This window comes from Petaurus breviceps, unplaced genomic scaffold (assembly GCF_028583685.1).
Source record: "Petaurus breviceps papuanus isolate PSGF00001 unplaced genomic scaffold, PetGlider_PUasm1.0 189, whole genome shotgun sequence".
Lineage (NCBI taxonomy): Eukaryota > Metazoa > Chordata > Mammalia > Diprotodontia > Petauridae > Petaurus > Petaurus breviceps.
In genome coordinates, this window is record NW_027185809.1 from 14,380,774 (window position 1) to 14,402,017 (window position 21,244).

The following is a 21,244-nucleotide window of genomic DNA, read 5'->3' on the forward strand; positions in this document are numbered from 1 at the left end:
AAAACTTTTAAGTATCTATCATGTGCCAGGTACTGTGCTAAGCACTGGCACAAAGAGGCAAAAGACAGTCCCTACCCTCAAGGAGCTTGCAGTCTAACTGGGGAGACAATATGCACATAAGTTACATACGGGATAAATAGGAAATAGTGGAGAGGGAGTGGAATTTGGAGGGATTGGGAAGGGCTTCCTGTAGAAGGTGGGATTTCAGTCGGGACTTGAAGAAAGCCAGGGAAGGAAGTAAGTACTAGAAGAGCACAATGACACTGAGAAAATAGAAAACTCTTGTTGATTGGCCCAAGAAAAGTCGGTCCAATTGTGTTATAGACAGTAAAGCTTTACACCAGTTTAAAGTATTATTAACATAACTTCAAGTTCCATCTGAACTGACCCCCAGACTTACTAAGTAGCTCTCCCCCACTCACTCAGCATTTTGACTTGACTCTCCTTGCCCCAGTTTTACTGTCACAATTAGTTAGTTGCTTCAACTACAATTATCCCTTCTACATTGCCACTTTCCCCATTGCAGTTTTGATATGTTGCCAGGTGGCATAAGAAATTAAACGGGAATTTGGGGGGGGGGTGGTTATGGAAGCCACAGGCAACACACAAAGGCCATCAGACAATACAAACCCTATGACCAAATAATTAACCCAAATTTTATAATACAGTATTGTAAATACCCCATAAGAGAAAAAAGAAAAAATCCAGACTTCTCTGGTACGAAGCTAGGGCCAAAGTATTTTATGTTGATTTTCCAGAAGGGGCTGTGTCCCTAAACCCCCATGATATGGAAGGGATAACTGTAGTCTCCTACCTAAGTGGTTTCTTCTTTACAAATGAGCACTTATAATCACTACAGTTTACACAGCTAGCTCTGTGACCTTGGACAAGTTGTTTCACATCCCTAACTTCCCTGTCTTTTTTCAAGCACCAGCTAAATTCCTACCTTCTACAAGAAGCCTTTCCCGGGGCAGCTAGGTGGCTCCATGAATACAGCGGCAGCCCTGAAGTCAGGAGGACCTGAGTTCATATCCAACCTCAGACACTTGACACGCTTACTAGCTGTGTGACCTTGGGCAAGTCACTTAACCCCAATTGCCTTGCCTTCCCCCCTCTAAAAAACAAACAACAAAAAAATAAACCTTTCCCAATCCCCTTCAACGCCCCCCCCCCTCCTGATGTGATTATCTCCATTTTATTCTGCATAATCTTGTTTCTACCTAGTTATTTGTCTTCCACAGTAGAAAGGTCCTCGAGGGCGGGGACTGTGGCTGTTTGGTGGGGTTTTGTATTTGTTTTGCTTTCTTTGTATCTCCAGCTCACCCCATGTAGTTTGGCAAATTAAAATGCCTTTAGATTAGTTGGTGGTGACTGGGTTTCCATTTCCTTACTAATAAGATGGAAGGATTGGCCTGGTTGATCTCAAAAGTCCTTATCTCATGTTCGGTACTTTATATTCCCATTTTCTACAGTGGTGAGAGGTTAGCTACCACACTAAGGTAAAAAGCCAGGTAAAATGCTGCAATGCCTAAGGAAATTTGCTAGGTGACACAGTGGATATAGGAAGATTGGGCCTGGACTCAGGAAGACCTGAGTCCAAAGCCAGCCTCAGACACTTACTAGCTGTGTGACCCTAGGCAAATCATTTTACCCTGCTTGCCTCAGTTCCCTCATCTGTAAAATTCAAAAGAAACGGTAAACCAGTCCAGTATCTTTGCCAAGAAAACTCCAAAAGGGGATCACAAAGAATTGGACATAACTGAAATGACTGAACAACAGCAAAAAAGAAATTTATCTGTGAAGCTGTGGTTCAAACCATCTGACACAACATAAAAAAAAAACCTCTCAATAACTTAAAACTGAAGGTAGCTTCATAGAAGTATCTCCTTAATGGAAGAGAAGTTGGGCTGTGATCATGGAGTTAACATGTTTTATATTGAGATGAGATCTACAGAGTGTTGAACTCTTAAAATATGCTTTTCACAGATGTTGAACTTGACCTGCCATCAGCAGGGCATGCATTTGTAGAACTCTTTGTTTTGTGGCATCAGTTACTCACACCCCCTTTGCCCATTCTCTTTATGATAAACATCATATAGTTCTAGGTGACTGACATGGAATGTGAGTACTGAAAAGAGTGTACATATTTGTGTATGTGCGTGGGCATGCAGTTATGTACACTCTAAACGGGAGTCCCTCCCAGGCCATATACAACTGATACAAGAAAACCCTAAAGAAACAATAAAAAGAATATTCAAGGCCTCGTGAAATGGTACCATGTTAGATGGTAAGCTTGATTTAAAGTCAAGAACATCTAGGCATAAATGCTGTTTGTCATGACTAGTCAACTGTTTTAGTACTTACTGACTATATGATTCTGGGTAAGTCACTCAATGTTTCTCAGGCTCCATTTACCCATCTGAAAAATGGGGATACAAATAGCACCTATGTCACAGGGTTGCTATGAGGATCATAGGAGATAGATTATGTGTCCTGCTGCATTGTGAGACACAGCAAACCCAGAGCATTCTGTGAACCAGTCACAATCGACTACGCTCATAGCCTCTCTGAGTTTCCTCCCAAAACATTGAGCGCTATCCTTTTTCTTGCAAAGACACTGTAATCCCAGAACACAGAACAATGGATGTTTTGGTCTTTTTTTTTTTTAGAGGGGGAAGCAGGGCAGTTGGGGTTAAGTGACTTGCCCAAACAAGGTCACACAAATAGTAAATGTTAAGTGTCTGAGGCTGCATTTGAACTCAGGTCCTGCTGACTCCAGCGCCAGTGCTCACTCACTGTATGTGTAGGTGATGGGGATTGGTTCATGGAGAATTCTGAGACTGGTGTGTCCTATGCTTATAAGGTTAGACATTGTAACTTTGAAAACCTCAGAGCAGGGTTAAATGTGTAACTTTGCAAACTTGAAGATGCTATGTATAAATATCAGCTATTGTTATCTGAGTGTTCTCTATTCAAAGAATAGCAACATAACTGCAAAAGATGAGTGATAGGCTGAGACTTAGGGGAAGTGGGTTCTAATGCTGGTTCTGCCCCTACCTAAGTAGAGCCCTAAGTCACTTCCCTTCCCTAAACTTCAACTTTCTTATCAGTAAAATGAAAAGCTTGGATCAGATGTAAAATTCAGTCTGCCTAAGAAGTCCAAGTGGGAATTTAAAAAAAAAGTGAACTTAATATGAAAGACACAGCTAGAAAATCCCCAAGAACAAGAAAAGAAATCTACTGTGGAAGAGAAAAAAGTAATAGTTCTGCTAAAAGAAGGGATCCAGCCAATGAAGTTAGAACTAACTCCATATTCTGGGTAACCTAGGGATAAATAAATGGTGAAGATAGTTCTGGATTCTTCTTAATTTCTGTCTCAACTGCCTCTAAAATAGATTGTGTGATAAAGAGTTTAATCTCAGAGTTCAAGATATAAAAGAAACCAAACTGATAAGACAGGAGAATATATCTAAAACAAAAATCATGTTTTAAAATTTTTATTCGTTTTGAATTTAAATACAAAAAGATTTTAACAACATTTCCATGTACACAGCACAACATAGAAAGAGGATTCAACATAAAACCATGAATTTCCATTTCACATTGTTTGTTCTTTTTTTGAAAAAACTTAAATTTTTTTAATCAGGCTAAGTCCCTGAAAAAAAAAATAGTCCAAGCATGATGACATCATTAGGATTATTGTGAAGGAATTGGAAAGTAAGATCATTCAAATTTCTTCCACCTACCAGTGCCTTATTTTAAATCTTACATTGCATCCCATTTTATGCCAAAATGTAGCTGAAGCCTTTTATTACAGCAGGTAGAAATACTTGATCTTATCAATAAGTTGGCAAGAACAATTAAAATACTCTAACTGGGATCTGGTGCATAAGCAGGAAATGACCAGATGACAGGCTTCTTTGCAGACTGCAACTCCCCAGTTGGACTCTTCCCCACCCAATTTAGCCCTGCTCTGTTCACTCAAATATTGGTTCATCAGAAGCAGCCTCATTATGCCCTGGATTCTCTCTTCTTATTGGGTCTTATTTGGGGGAGGACATCTCATGAGGTGTCCTCCCCCAAATACTGAAATTGAGAATTCTTTTCCTTCTCCTTATCCCAGGCCACCATGCGTTATGGTGCATCGTCTGAGCACCAGAAGTAGCTAGATGGTTCAAAGGATAGAGCACTGAGTCTGGAGTCAGGAAGACCTGAGTTCAAATCTGACACTTACTAGCTGTGTGATCCTGGACAAGTCACTTAACTCTGTTTGCCTCAGTTACCTCAACTATAAAATGAACCAGAGAAGAAAATGGCAAACTACTCCGGTATCTTTGCTAACAAAACCCCAAATAGGTTCATGAAGAGTCTGATACATCTAAACAATAAGAAATTTGTTGGATTGAGACGGAGATTAAGGGTTAGCTAAATAATGCAATGTATAGAATGCTGGGCCTGATGTCAGGAAGACTCATCTTTGTGAGTGCAAACCTGGCTTCAGACACTTGCTAGCTGTGTGACCCTGGGCAAGACACTTAACCCTCTTTGCCTCAGTTCCTCATCTGTAAAATAAACTGGAGAAGCAAATGACAAACCACTCTAGCAACTCTGCCAAGAAAACCCAAATGTGGTCATGAAGTTGGCCATGACTGAAAAACTACTGAACAATAACTAGGCATTAGTTATGGTTCTTCATAAATAAGAATCCATTCATAATATTATTTTTTTGGAGGGACATGCCTACAATTTCATCAGTTTGGGAAATTCTAAGTATGGAAACTTCTTTAATGGCTACAGATAGGAATCCATCCTTAACCATTATTAGTCTTAGAGACTTGCCTGCAGCACTGAGAGTTTAAATGACTTGCACAAGATCACAGCATCAAAGTCTGTCAGAGGAAAGACTTGAATACAAGTGTTCCTGTTTATACACTCTCCCAAGCTACCTCTTTTGATACTGATCAAGTTGGTATATTTGAGGTTCAATTTGACCCAAGACAAAAATATTTGGTTCTTCCTATCAGCACTGAATAGTCCCTGTGGACATTCACTTAATTATTATATAACAAAAAACAATTTATGAAAGAAGTCTGATTAATATAATAAAAATAACAATACAGTCTAAGTTAATTTACAGATTAAATGCCATACTCAAAAGTTACTTGAAGAAATAAGAAAAAATATAACCAAAATCATCCAGAAGAATGAAAGGTCAAGAATATTAAGAGAAAAAAAGTGAGAAGAAAGGGGCCTAGAAGAATCAAATATCTAAGTATACTGGAAAACAGTAATCATCAAAATTATTCAGTAAGGGTTAAATAATAGAAAAACTGAACAAATTAGGTGCACAAAACCCAGAAGTAATTGAATATAAGAGCATAGTGTTTAGTAAATCTGAAAGCTGCAACTTCAAGGGTAAGAAATCATTATTCAACAAAAACTACTAGTAGAAATTGAGTTTAGAACAACATCTCATATCGTATGTATTAATAAATTCCAAATGGATTAATGAGATAGATACACAAAGGTCATACCATATACAAATTGGAGAAGCAGTAAAGGAGATGAAGAGAGGAAGGGTTGGTGATCAAACAAGGGCTAGAGAACACAGGCGATAAAAATGGACAATTTTATGACAAAATTGTAAAGTGTTTATACAAATAAATCAATGCAGTTAGATTTAGAAGGGAGATAGCTAACTTGGGAAAAATCTTTACAAAAAATTTCTCTGATAAAAGCCTGATAGCCAAGATATAATGAATCGATACAAATGTGTAAGTACAGTCATTCTCCTAATAGATAAATGGTCCGTTTTTAAAAAGAGAAATGCAAGCTATTTCAATCATTTGAAAAAATGCCCTAAATCACTAATAATGGAAGAAATGCAAATTAAAGCAAACTTTAAGGTTCGACCTCATACCCCTTCAGATTGGCAAAGATGACAAAAAGGGAAAATGACAATGGTCAGAGAACAAGCACACTCATGCATTGTTGGTGGAGTTGTTAACTGATGCAGTCATTCTGGAAATATTCTGTCTTGCTCTCCTCCTTTGCCCACTCGCTAGACAGGAGGAACCTTGTGAACTTTTAGGACTTGGATTTTGCACTAGCACTCTAACAGCGTCTCTGGAGAAACCACGGCAGATGACAGTGTGGTTATTGGATGCCAGTGATCAACTGGATACAATGAGGAAAGGCATATTCAAGGCTCTACAAGGATGTCAGCAGAAAAGCTACAATACACCAAAAGTGAACATGTTGAAGACTTGAGCAAGAGGGCTTCCAAGAGCTATGGGTGTCCCCTTCGCCACATTTGCCGTATGATTGAGGCCACATTCCCCTAGGCTCTGTATATAGTTGCAGGTAAAGGGAGAGTGTATCAGACTTGTTTGGGGGCCACAGTGGGGAGGAAGAGTTTTGTACCAATTATATCACCATAGCAAATAATCATTTCTAAAAAACTATTTATCTGGCTGACTAAGTATATCAGTTGATAATCATGGTGGAAAAGTATGTTTTGGGGCTCATGTGCTATAGAGGTAGAAATCATCCCCAATCTACCTGAATGAGCCCTAGAACCTGGAGCATGAGACAGTAGCAGTCTAGCTCTGAGGATCCCGCCTGCAAGGGCCAGGGAGAAAAGCTATAGGAATGTAATGGAACATTATTATAGTAAAAGACATTATAAAGGGGTCACATTCAGAGAAGCATTAGAAGACTTATATGAACTGAAAGATAGTGAAGTGAACACAACCAGAAAAACTATATGATGGTTATGACACTGTCAAGGAAAACAACTTTGAAAGACTTAGCTCTGATCAGTGTAACCAGTCATGACTTCAGGGGACCGATGATGAATCATGTTGTCCATCTCTTGGCAGAGAGGTGATGAACTAGAGTGCAGAATGTGTCATACCTTTTCAGACACAGGTCAATGTAGAAATGTCTTTGCTTGATTATATTTCTTTCAAGAAAGGGTTTTTATTTCTTTGTGTATGGAGGTGGGGGTGGGGAGATGGGAGACATAGTGATACAAAAAAAAAGAACACCAATCAAATATTTTAAAAATACACAGAAAAGAGCAGAAGAAAATTCAGAAAGGGATGCACTCAATCAAGGTAGTTTGGGAACTATACAGTTAAATTTAATATTTCTTTTTTTTTTTAAAAGAAAGGTATAGGGGCAGCTAGGTGGCACCATAAATAGAGCACTGACCCTGGAGTCAGGTGGACCTGAGTTCAAATGTGACCTCAGACACTTGATACACTTACTAGCTGTGTGACCTTGGGCAAGTCACTTAACCCCAATTACCTTGCCTTCCCCCCTCCAAAAACAAAAAAGCAAGGTATACTTAAGAGATATATTCATCCTCTTTCTCTATTCTCCTTTGTATAAGGAACTATTCACATTTGTTGATGTTTTTCAAATTAGTAAGGTGTTAGTAAATTAGTAAATTTTAAAATGACAAAATTAGTAAGGTGTTAGTAAATTAGTAAATTTTAAAATGACAAAATAAATAAAATAAACAAACAAAAGAAAAGTGCTGAATTGATAGGTCATTAAAATACGACCGTTCAATGGTTAGGATCACAATAGGGAATGGGGATGGAAATCACCTAACCCAATTTCTCAGTGGCCATTGACATTTGTACTGTTTTGTTTTCGATAATATAGATAGTATAATAGAAGAAAAGACAACTTTGCTAATAATATAGATAGTATAATAGAAGAAAAGACAACTTTGCTAATAATATAGATAGTATAATAGAAGAAAAGACAACTTTGCTATTCTGATTTGAAAACAGCAGGGCTGGATTTTTAGGAAGTCACATAAGGACAAACTATTGATAATGATGATGGAGTCACTATAGCCACACTTTCCCTAGAGAAACCCACTGTAATAGTCTGAAAATATTGAAATTACATTGATGCAATGAAAGGCATCAGATTTGTTCTTTGTGACAACAAGTGAAACTGAGGAGAAGCTGTTACGCCACCGAAGATCTGGGTTTAGAAAACAAATAGCTTGGTGGCTAGGACAGGGAAACAGTTATTCTACACATTTGGAAACCATCCCCACTAAATCGGTTGCTTCTGAAAGCACAGTTGTCTGTTGACAAAGTAGCCTGGTCACATTACAGGACAAAAGGATGATGTCCGAAACACTATTTGTAAAGTCAAGCAATTTTGAAAAGGCAAAGAAAAATGTTAATGTTAAAGACATTGATTATATGCAAGGTTCCTGGCTGGAACAGGTATCATGAATTAAGGGAAAAGTAGATGATTAATATATGATAGCTAATGAAAATTTAAGACTACTGTAAACCATTCAGTCAACATTTATTTGGTTTAGCAATACCACTAATAGGTCTATTTCCAGAGATGATTAGGGAAAGAGGAAAAGAACCTATGTGTTTCTATGATGTTTACAGCAGTTCTCTTTGTGGTGGAAATTGCAGGGATGCCCATCAGTTGGGGAATGACTGAACAAGTTGTAGTATATGATTGTGATGGAAACTATTGTGCTGTAAGAAATGATGAGCTTCTTGATTTTAGAAAAACATGAACAGATTTGAATGAAGTAATGAAGAGTGAAATAAGCAAAAACCAAGAGAATGTTCTATACAGTAACAACAATATTGTTTTAAGAAAAACTGAATGACTTAGTCATTTTGACTAATATAAATACCGAAATTAACTAGAGAGGACCTATGAAGGAAGATGTTATCTGAATCCAGAAGAACTGATAAATAGAAGTATATATAGAATGATTTTACATATATCTGTATACATACATATATATACACACATATACATATGTGTGTCAAATGGTAGCCATCTCTAGGGAGTGAGACTAGGGGAAGGAAGAAAAGAAAGAAAAAAGTTACATGGTAACTTTATTACATATTTAAAAGAATAGCAAGTTGTGTATAATAGATTTCCTATACAATCATCTTTTTTTAATTCTACTATGCTATGAAAATACTTGTTTTATTTCAGAAACTAAAAATAAAATAAAATGGAAAACGTGGTTGAAAGAGGAACTCAGATAGTCAATAATGACCTTCCTCTTTGATTCCATGGAGCACTTAGTCATCACACAATTATTGTTGTTTTTGTTTATTTCTTTCAGTCATGACTGACTCTTTGTGATCCCATTTGGGGTTTTCTTGGCAAAGATACTGAAGTGGTTTGCCATTTCCTTCTCCAGTTTATTTTACAGATGAAGAAATTGAGGCAAACAGGGTTAAGTGACTTGCCTATGGTCACAAAGCTGGAAAAGTGTCTAAGGTCAGATTTGAACTCAGGAACATGAGTCTTCTTACTCCAGAGCCAGCATTCTATCTATCCATTGTGCCACCTAGCTGTCCCTACCACATAATACTCTGTAATTGAATTATCTGAAGTATGTTTGTAGACAGTAAGCTCCCTGAGGGCAGGGGTTTGATGTTTTATCAATCAAGTAACTAACATAATATATCTTTATTATCAATAGTATGGGGGGGAGGAGGTGAAGGGGTCACAAAGAGTCAGATGCAACAGAAACAAGTAAACAAGTCATTGATATCTCTTATCCAAACTTTGTATTGTCCCCAGCACTTAGAGCAATGCTTCACGCACAGTAGGTACTTGATGCCTTTATTGCCACAAGTTAGACAAAGAAAGGGATACAGAGATGAAGAAGAGATAAGAGTTCCTGCTCACAAGGAATTTAGAACATCCCTAGTCTGCTAAGGAAAACAGAGGAGAACTGAAGCAGGAGTTATGAAGGGCCAGGGAGAGATTCTACTCAGACGTCCGAGAGTTTATCTTACTAGTCACCAAAGGGAAAAGGAGTCACAGTAATCACAGTAATTGAATTTAGAGCTGTAACAGATGATTGAGTCAGTCTCCTTACATGGAGGAGGATTTTTCTTGTTCAGTCGTTTTCTGTCACGTTCGACTCTTTGTGATCCTATTTGGGGTTTTCTTGCCAAAGATGCTAGAGTGGTTTGCCATTTCCTTCTCTAGTTCATCTTACAGGTGAAGAAACTGAGACAAACAGAGTTAAATGATTTGCCCAGGATCATAGAACTAGTGTCTGAGGCCAAATTCGAACTCAGGAAGATGCATCTTCCTGATTACAAGCCCAGTGCTTTATCCACTGTACCACTCTCATAGAGGGGGAAACTGAGGTCCAAAGAAGTCACTACTGCTATTAAATCTGCTAAATACTTTATATACATTATCTCATTTGAGCCCCACAACTTTTTGAAACCAGGGCTACAAACTATTAGCCCCATTTTACTAATGGGATAACTGAGGCTTCAAGAGGTTACTTGACCAAAGTCCTGTTAGATAGTAAATAGCAAAGCTGGCCTGAGATGAGGCATATGAGATGTTGGCAAATCAATGGCATTTTGAAAAGATTTTATCTTGATTTTATATGCTGTGTGGAAACCAATGGAGAGAAATCACAGTCAATAAACTAGACAGTTGATCTTTTACCCAGAGACATAGCATGAATCAGAGGAAGGCCATTGCCCCCTTTGGAGGGTCAGGATAATAATAAAAGGTTTATATTTATAACAAGTACCAAAAGTGTTATTATCCATTTCACAGATGGGAAAACTGGGACTGAGAGAGGTTAAGTGACTCCCTTTGGTTACACAGATAACAGGGAAACAAAGTCATTATTTGAAGTCTGGTCTCCTCACTCCACACTGTAGTCTACCAAGCTGCCTCTCCAATAAGTGCAACATATTTAAAAATATGATGCAAATATTCTTTAGATGTAAATTTTTAATAAAACAATATTCATCTAGCTTCAGAAGCTTATTTTAACCATTATCTTGTATTCTTGCTACAGAAATCTGGATTTTGTTTTGTTTTGTTTTTGTTTGGGGGGGGGGCTTATTTTTATTCTTAAAGAATTCTTGTGAAGAGAGCACCAGCCCTGGAGTCAGGAGGACCTGAGTTCAAATCTGGCCTCAGACACTTAACACAAAACTGGCCATGTGACCTTGGGCAAGTCACTTAACCCCAATTGCCCCTCAAAAAGAAGCATGACTTCTTGGGGTGGCTGGGTGGTGCAGTGAATAGAGCGCTGGCCCTGGAGTCAGGAGGACCTGAGTTCAAATCTAACCTCAGACACTTAACACAAAAACTAGCCATGTGACCTTGGGCAAGTCTCTTAACCCTAATTGCCCTACCTTCCCCCCTACAAAAAGAAAACAAAAGAATTCTGAATTAGAACCAAGAAGAGATGCATCAATATACAGTTTCATTCTCACATGAAAACACTTGTGATATTTTCAGATAACTGAACCATTGAAGGCAAGGAATAAATAGCTAGAGAGGTTTACTAACAAATTATGATTTCTATTTGGAAATGTTCATTCTACTTATCAACAATTGTCAGGGGCAACTAGGTGGTGCAGTGAATAGAGCACCAGCCCTAGAGTCAAGAGGACCTGAGTTCAAATTTGGCTTCAGACACTTGACACACTGACTAGCTGTGTGACCTTGGGCAAGTCACTTAACCCCAATTGCCTTGCCTTCCCTCCCCCCAAGTTTTTAAAAAATAAATAATTGTCTAGAGTCATTAAATAATAGAATCTTAGTGCTGGAAGAAACTCCAGAAGTCAGTTGGCCTAACCCATGCCTCTCAGGACAATACATCCTCTGTGGTCAGCTATCTTTCACCTTAAAATGTCTAGTGGGAGGGAACCCATGAGAAAAGAAAAAGACAGCTCCTATTCGGAAAGTTTCCCTTCCTTTTACCAATTATTCCTGGTTCAGCCATTTGGGGTCAACCGGAATAAAATTAGTCCTCTCCCATATGCCATCTCTTCAAGGATTTGAAAAGAGTTAAGATCTCACTATTCCTCCTTCCCTTCTCCCTCTCCTCCCCCCCCCCGCCTTAATCTACTTTCCTTCCAGCTAAACATCTGCAATTTCTTCCACCCATCTTCATACAGGATGATCTTGAAAGCCCTTTGTCACTTTGATCCTCTTTCTCTGGACATGCTCTAGTAATATCCTTCCTACAATGTCACATCTAGTACTGGACATGACGTTCCTGATATGGTTTGGCAAGGGCAGAATACAGGTGCATTGTCACCACCCTGGACCAGCTGCTTATCTTGGGCAGTCTCTGATTTATGTTTATTTCTTCGGTTACTGTATCATTGGCTCAAGGTGAATTTGTGGTCTGCTACAGAGGTTTTCATTTCATTGGGAAACTAAAGATTGCTATGATATGATTGGTTTGCTGTGGTATGAAATGAACAATACCTAAAATGAAGTGGAAACATCCTAGAAGTGTACTTAAAGTAATTAGGTCTCTATTGGCTAATGACATAAAATGAAAATAACATCAAATCAAAGTCTTGATCTTACAAACCTGCATCTTATTGGGGGAAAATGACTGCTTCAGCTTGTTCCTTTTTTGTGCCAATTTCCTAAATAACCAAAATACCAGATGAGGAAAGTTATACCTGATGTGTATCTTCACAACATAATATTATTTCCAAATATTTTTCTGAATCATGAGTTTTCATTGATTTAGAGCTAGAAAGGACTTAGCGGTCGCCTCATTGAACTCCATCATTCTATAAATGAGGAAACTGATGCCCAGAAATTATACGATGTGCTTAAGAAGGTCATGAAAGCAAGTGGCAAATCCAGGCATTAAACCCACGCCCTATGATTCTAAATGTGGTGTTCTTTTCAGTACATCACTATTGCCTCTCATTTTGTGGGGGATAAGAATACACCAGAAGGAAGAAGGCACAGGAAGACTTGTGAGTGAAGAGGGGGAAAAAGCAAGAAATTTATTTGAGCATGATCGATATTTAATATCCTTAAAATATCTGAATCTAAATGCTAGATCTGTCCCAATTTATTATCAAGGGGTTTAAAGACCTAGCCAATAGAATGAGAAACTCCTAAGGAAAAAAAAAAAGAGGGGAAGAGGAACATCAAACAAATAGAACTTTGAATATGTTCCTGATTTGACTATGCAGTGACCAAAAGACAAATAAATATATTTGGGAAAGTAACTATTTATTTAGGATTTTAAAAATCAACAATTTTTTTTCCTTTGGACTCAGGCACCTGAGTACATTCCCTACGTCCCTCTAGAGTTTGCTTTAGCAACAATGCTGCAAACAGAAAGAAGATTATTAAATCTCAAGAACTTAGAGCTATTTAGTTTGAATCTCAGACAGATGGAATGTCAGGCAGACATTGGAGTCAGTCCAAATGATAAGTAAATGCTTAGGATTCAGGTATAAGTAGAGAGCAAATTTGGATAGCATGAAAGGAGACTGTGGGGTTGTGAAAAGGCCACTAGACTTGGACTCACAAAATTGGGCTTGTCATTATCTAGCTCTGTGGTTCTGGGTTTAACTATGATGTCAATGGATCTCAATTTCCTTATCCATAAAATGAGGTTGTTTCAGACTCAATGATTATTATTCCATTCCAACTAAGAATCTATGAATGCCTGGGAAGCAATTTGCTATGATGTCAAGAAAATGATTAGATACACATGCCCAGAGATCTCACTGCTAGGACCCAAGGATGTTGGAGACAGAAAGAAAAGCTCATACACACACCAAAATATTTCTTGCAGCATTTAGGAAGGAACTGGAAACAAAAGGGGACATAATAAGTATTTATTAAGTACTAAGTGCCAGGGCTATGCTAAATGCTTTACAAATTTTATCTCATTTAATCTTCACAAGAACTCTGAGAGGAAAGTGCTATTATTATCCCCATTTTACAATTGAGGAAACTGAGGCAGACAGAGGTTAATGAGTTAAGAATTTGAACTTAGGTCTTCCTGATTTCAGATCAAGTAGTCTATCCACTGTTCTATCTGGCTACCATGTAAGAAGCAAAGGAAGCAAAAGCAAGGATGCTAAGGGTTATTATTCCAGACATCCAGAGAACTTGCTCAATACCAGGGTACAGATTTTAATAAAGAATCCTAAATGCCTGTCTTCTGACACAAAAGGGATGGGGCAAATGCAAAAGGTTCACAATTCATTTCTTTCTTCCTCTTCAGCCCTACCCACAGTTTCCTCACCATGCCCCAGCCTGGGTACCCTTCCCACCCTCACCTCCTTTCCTTTATGTGTGGTCTCCCCTCATTAAAAGATAAGTTTCTTGAGGGTAGAGACTGTCCTATTTGCTTTCATCTGTGTGTCCGGTGCTAAGCACTTGCCTGGAATATAAGCCTTAGTAAATATCTATCTGTCTGTCTAAAATTTATTTATTCTTCATCTTTATTCTACTTCTCTGCTAGGATTCAACCTCACTGGACTCCAAAACCAACGCTCTCTCCATTACACCATTATGTCTCTTCCAGAGGATAAGAATAAATAAAATAAAATGGAGAGCACTATGAACAAAACATGTGGCAATCGTTGCCCAGGAAAATGTCATCAGGAATCCTGCGCTGCAAGTGAGCATTATGCCCCAAAGTGGATTTCAACTGTGTAGGGTTAAAGACTCGCTCTCATGCAACAGCAGAAAACATAAAATCTACTTGACCTAATTCAAGGAAGTAATCTGAGCTTAGACTAGATGATTCTGAGTGTAGGGCTCTACATTTCTTCTCTGTGTATTTTCACTGATCTATCCCCAACATAGCATCTCATCCTTTTCAACTCCATAATAAAGCTAGTCCTGCCATTCTGTTACCACTCCTGCATGGTAGGTCAAACTCATTGTAGCTGAGCCACCTATAAGCAGGTGCCAGTTTGACAATCCAGCCTTGATTTTAAAAGATAAACCTTATTTTTGCACTTCCCCCTGCTTGTACATGGCAGCCCTTTCCAGACTGTCCTTGCCATGCTTCAGCACCACCATGCTAAGCACTAAGGATACAACAGTAAGAGTTAAGCAGTCTCTACCCCTCAAGGAATTTGTATTCTACCACAGGGAACTGTATGCTCACAGAACAAATAAAAACAGCAGATGGCCTAAAACATGCACAATGACTAGGGAGGGAGATGCAGCACTAAAAATGAGGTTGGGGAAGTCAGAAAAGGTCCATTGATTGGTGCTATACCTTCAGGGTGTTGTGTTTCCAGAAGGTTCAAATAAAAATATAACACATACCTACGTAGATATAGGTACAGCTACATAGAGCCAAACTTATGTAGACGAACATCTATAGGCAGATTTTAAAAATTAAATCATTTTAAAAGTTAACAGAAATCTGTTTGATCTTCTATTCCATACCACTGGGGCGGGGGGGGGAGAGGAGTTTCTCTCTTTATAGATATAGATAGCTCTCTCTATATTTATAGGAATAGATATAGCAGGCAATAAAGACACAGAAATCTACATATATAAAAATACATATGTGTATATGCTTGTCAATTTGACAACTCTCATAGAGGTAGTTGAGACCATTTCCTGAGTATATACTGTTCTAAGCACTGAGGATACAAAAAAAGGCAGAGCTCTCGAGGAATTCACAATTTAACGGGGGGAGACAACAGGAAAACAATCATTTACAAACAAAATATATACAAAATAAAGTCTGCACAAGGAAGAGCTAAGGTTGAGACTGGGTCTCAGGGGTTCGATGGAGTCCACACCAAGGCCAATGACTACATTTTCAGTGTGAGGGTTTATACCTCAGAAATTGACAAATGTGTTACAAATCAGGGCTTGGATTTATTGCTTAGAATTAAGAAAGTGGTGCATGAATTGTTAATAATTAAATTTAAGCTTCAGATTAAACTTAAAAATGTTTTGTGGGTTTTAGGAGAGATGGCTGTTAAATAATTCCCAGCATATCCCTCATTAGGAAAGGCTTCTTGTAAAGGGTGGTACTTGAACTGAGATTTGAAGGAAATCAGGGAGGGAAAGAAGATAGTAATCACTGGGACTGAAGGGTTAGAAACAGGGGCTGGACGCACTCACCAAATGTAACGTGTCTGCTTTTTGTGTCTGCCTCTGTCGACTCTTCTGAGCTGCAATACGGTTTTTCTCCCTTCTCTGAACTTTCCTCACGTCATCTGAGGAATCCTGAAAAGTAGAGAGGGTAGTAATGGGTCATTCCTTCCTGGTTACTTTGGACTCTCTGTATTCACTCATCTGATAAAAATCTACTGAATGCCTAGCACTTTGTACATGGCGGCCCTTTCCAGACTGTCCTTGCACCTCCTTTCTATGGAATTCCCACTGCTAGGTTGATGTGATAATATCATGGGGGAAAAGTGACCTTTGCAAACCCTAACATGTACGACTACAAATATCTTCTATTACAAAAACATATAAATAGGAATATCTTGAATTATTATCAAGTGGCTTCTCTCATTTACAATTTATCTAGAATAAGGCACTAAGACTTGACACACTCCATTAGACTGGTCTGGGCAAAACTGCTAAGGTTGTCTCTGAAAGTCCCTGACCTTCCTTTTGCTGTGCCTTTCCGGTTGTCTTCCCACCCCCTGGTTCCTGATGCCTTCAATTTTACCCAAGACTAGTCACTTGTGTGCTCTGTTTCTAATCTCCAGGGGCAGAATCCCAGATTTCAAATTTCTTTAATCATCACCCCGCCTCTCCTATCAAAATGAACATGCTTTGTATTCTGACCCCATGGACAATGTCTACCATCTAAATGGGAGAATTTAACAAACTGAAGCGTTACTGTATTTATGGATGCTAAAGGCTGAATGAATGAATATTTCATAGATAATATAGGTCACCTGGCCAAAGAATTAGGGCACAAGATTCAGAGGTGGAAGATATGGGTTTGAATCTCAACTCTGCAACATGGTTTCATACAAGTCCTTTAAACTCTTTGAAACTCAGTTGCCTAATGTGTAAATGGGTAAAGTAGGCCAGACATGGTGGTACACATTTTCAGTACCTGCTACTATAGAGGATGAGACTAGCAAATAGCTTGAAACTGGTAGTTCTGAGCTGCAGTAAGAATAGAAATTGGATTTGCAGACCCACGATGTCCCCCACCAATATAATGAGTCCCTAGGAGCAGGGAACTATCAGGCCATCTCAGTCAGAAAGAAAGCAGAGCAATGATCAAAGCAGGGCTACCCCCACACCACAATGGAGCATCAGAGTAGGACTTTTTAGTAGCCCCATATTTTACAATGGAGAAACCCAAAATCCAAAGAAAAGTGGCTAGCTAAGGTCACTCAGAGCCAGTAAGCAATAGGGCCAGAATTTGAACTAGACTCCTTCCATTATGACAGATATTCAATTATCCATCCTTTTTCAACTACAACGCAACCCCTTCCAGGGTGGGTAGTAGGATCCCATACCCTACACGTGAGATGGGAAGAAACGTTATTGTTGCAGAGCAAAAGGCTGAGAGCATGATCTCCGTTCTTACAATACCAGCCTATTTCAAGGCCTGTGAATTTATGAATAAACAAGAGATAGCGAGCAAAGTTAGGTGCAAAATGGATAATCTCAATTAAAAAGGTTTTGTACAAATAAAACAAATGTAGCCAAGATCGGAAGGAAAGCAGGAAATTGTGGGGAAATATTTTATAGACAATTTCTCAGATAAAGACCTTCCAAATACTTCTCAGAAAATTGAAGCAAGAGGATTCAGGTCACACAGGAAGAGAAATTCCATTTCTCTAAAGAATACAGAGATGGGGATTGAACTTGTGATTTCATTAGTATAGGGAACTCCCAGATAAGGAAACTTGCTACCAAGGCAAGTCAGCACCTTTTCAGCAACTTCCAGTCTTAGAGAGATGCCTGAGGCATTGAGAGGTTAATTGATTTGCCTAGGGTCTTTATAGACAGTAGGTGTCAGAAGAAAAATTAAAACCTAGCTCTTCCTGACTCTGAGACCATCTCCACCTTGGCACAATGCCTCTCAAAAAGGTATGTACGTGACATTGTTTTCTACTTTCTGGAATGTAAGATATTTAAAAATTGAACCGACACACCCCTCAGTCCTGCCTTGAAGGATGGAGACACAGAAGATCTTTAGAGGTACTTGAGATATGTTCTAAGAATCTGCTTTTTAAAAATTATAATACAATAATAATTATAACAAATCACATTTATATTGAATTTTAAGGTTTACAAAGCACTACTCTCCTTGCTTCCTGATGAGCCTTGAAGGAAATAAGGGGTTCTAAGAGGCAGAGGTGAGGAGAGAGAATAAGCACACTGGGGTTAGGGGGGAGGATGAAGATTCATTACAAGGACAGAGAATTAGGAGATGAACAATTGTTATAAAGAGTAGCAAAGGTGAGTTGGAGTACTGAGTGCTCAGGAAGGAGTAACATGTGAGAAAGCTGGAAAAATAGGAAGGGTAGAGCTGAAAGGAACTTTAGAGATCATCTAATTCAAAGACAGCAAACCCTGCAATACTCCTTAGTATTGCCTGAACTAGGTTAAAATGTAACTGGGATATATTTAATAAAACGAATGAAAATACAATAAAACATGTACAATGTTAAAAACAAAAAAACCAAAGCACTTTCCTTGCACAAGTCTGGTGAGGTAAGGATGCAAGTGGAGGACCATTTTACAGATGAAGAAATTGAGATTCAGAATAGTTACCTTTGTCGTCTAAATCATGCAGCTAGGGTCAAAGCCAGGACTTTTGTCTGGCTCCAGGTTCAGCATGCACATGTATACAAAATACATGCTATGCTACTGTCTCCTAAAGTTGTGAAGAAAATGTATTCTAGTCCTCAAATCACCACACAAATGTAAGTTATTTTTGTGATGTGCCTAGAGACACAAAATACGGAAAGTCCGCTTGACCCCTTCCTCCAAAACAGCACTAATGAAATATATCTTTAAATCATAAGAGTAGAGAAGGGAATTAAAAGTGATTGCATCACAGGTGGTTAACAAGGCCAGCACCATCCTCCTTTACAGATGAAAGTCAGGGGATGTGGTGAGCAGGCAGGTTCAGGGAAGGAGAGCTTGGGTTCTTAAAGTATGACCTGTCAGAAAGCCGGAAGCTTCTAGCCAACCTTTATCTCCCAGTACTGGAGGTGAGCTGTTGGGTTATCTGAAACATCTGCTTTCGAACTCTTTAGAATCCCCCCAACACCCATGCCCACACCTCCCAACCTAGGCCTATCCAATGGGGTAGGGGAGTTCCAGCAGCAGCTGTCTCACCCTTTTCCCTACCAATGGCAGCCCACCTCCTCGCAATGCTCCTTCAAAACTTCCCAGACCAGAAGCCCTTGCAACGGCCTTCCCCCCAGCTGTATGGTCTTAGTGTTGGCTTTTAGTTGCTTTTCTTTCTTTTGCTTGTGTCCAATTTACATCCTCTTGGATCATCCATGATTCATAGTTTGACTTAAGTTTTCCAGTGTAAGCTTCAGTTCAACAGCCTGAAATAGGGTAGTATGGTGGAAAGCACACTGGACATGAGGTCAGAAGGCCTAGCTCTGGCTGCTACTCTCTAGGCTTGTGATCATGGGTCAGCAAGATATTTAAATGCTCTGAGTCCCAGTTTCCTCTTCTGCAAAATGGGGCTGATAATAATGCTTGAGAGAAGCAAGGAGAAAATCGAGAGCCAGTCTCAGAATCAAGAAGGTCTGGTCTCACACTTAGGGTATGTGTGACCCCAGGTGAGTCACACATTAATTTCTCAGTACGCCCTGGCTGCACTCTAAAGCTGTATATTTCAAAGGAGTTGCTAATCTGCATGAAGTTTTTTACAACAGTATTTCATGCGCTGATGAAATCATACAACCAGATCCAAAAAATAAAACTGAAAGGAATACTTATATTACCAACTTCATAGAATTTATAAGAAAAGGACTCTGTGAGTCTCAAGTATGATATTCACATAAGCTGTTAATATTAACAAATGAGATAATATTTGTAAAGCACTTAGCACAGTGGCACATAGTATATATATATATATGTATACATGTATATGCATATATAATATGTGTGAATATATGTATATATACATATACACATGTGCATATATAAAAATCTTCTATATTATGTTATATAAATGTTAGCTTCGTCATCATTATTATTAGCTGTAGGTTATACTTAACTCCCCTTATTAAGACTAAACCTTCCATAGCATAAAAGAATCTTTTCCCTCTGACTAGACCAAAACACTTTCATTCACCATCTCTTCATTCATTCTCTTTCCTTCCTAGAAAGCTTGACAAGGCAGGGAACATGAGGGTGGTAGGAGGGAGCTGAAAGCAGAGGGACACAACACAATGGTAAAGGGATTAGTCAAATGGTCCCTGTGCCAAATGCCTTTGGGAAGCCCAGTCCCAAATTCATAGAACTCAGATGAGGCTACTTGACTTATGCTCTATCCTTGACCACTGAGCCCTCCTGCCTAGTGGTTTCTAGACAGCCTCCCGAGAGGTTCTACCAGGAAGAGAAATGCTAGGGTTTGGAGTCAGGGTGGGTGATGGGGAAACAGAAGAGAAGCTTTACCTGTTTATTGCTTGGTGGAGGTGATCGGCTAAAGCTGGAGTCGCTGCTGTCAGAACTATGGGGCATGGCTGAGGTCTCCAGGGGTTGGGCAAGTTTCATCTGCTTCCCTTCAGGCCCGTGTTCCTCTGGCTCTCCAGACACCAAGCAGTCTTTCTCAAACACTCACTAGGTCACCAGCCTACCACCTTCCTTGAATTCTTCTTCTTTCTTGCCCACCATGCACCTCTGGAGCCCAAGGTCCTCCTCTCTCTGTGGCCTGGAGACACTGCATTTAGCAGTGACATAGTCACTTACTTTTTGGGGCTTGCTTTCTCACTTGTGGTTTCTGGTAAAAAAAAAAAAATAATAATGGAGAACTAAGCTGGAAGTCACATGGGCGGAAACTTAAGTGAGCTACAAGTTACACTGATGGGCAAGAGAGAAAAAAAAAACATATCGGGGAAAAGACCTTGAAAATAATCTGAAAATTAGAAAAAGAAAAAAACCCCAGACACCTTCAGACAGTTTAAAAGGCAAAGAAATTAGTTTCAATTGAAAATGATAAAAGAAAGAAAAAAAAACAGAACGAGGAGGGAAAGTCCCCAAACAGTTCTAGAGAGCTAGTCCTCTCTCAAAATGGGGAAAGAGTTAAGGACACTAGGGAAATGGATGTTATTGTCACACAGTTTGACTTAAAGCCAAAATAAAACAGCAGCACTAGAATTTCATTTTTATGTTCCTTCATAAATAACCTACAGGAGCAGCCAGGTGGCGCAGTGAACAGAGCATGGGCCCGGGAGTCAGGAGGACCTGAGTTCAAATCCGGCCTCAGACACTTAACACT

The 21,244-nt window shown here is 39.0% G+C and overlaps 1 protein-coding gene across 1 annotated transcript in view; it reads right to left on the reverse strand.

Annotated features, from left to right (window-relative positions):
* Positions 1-20,846, reverse strand: part of BATF (basic leucine zipper ATF-like transcription factor) — a 45,697-nt gene extending 24,851 nt beyond the window's left edge. The window contains exons 1-2 of the mRNA XM_069091939.1: positions 20,422-20,846; positions 15,925-16,029 (exon numbers count right to left, since the gene is read on the reverse strand). Coding sequence (XP_068948040.1) covers positions 15,925-16,029; positions 20,422-20,520 — 204 coding nt within the window. The 5' untranslated portion in view covers positions 20,521-20,846. The remainder of the gene's footprint in view (positions 1-15,924; positions 16,030-20,421) is intronic.
* Between the last annotated feature and the right edge of the window lie 398 nt (positions 20,847-21,244).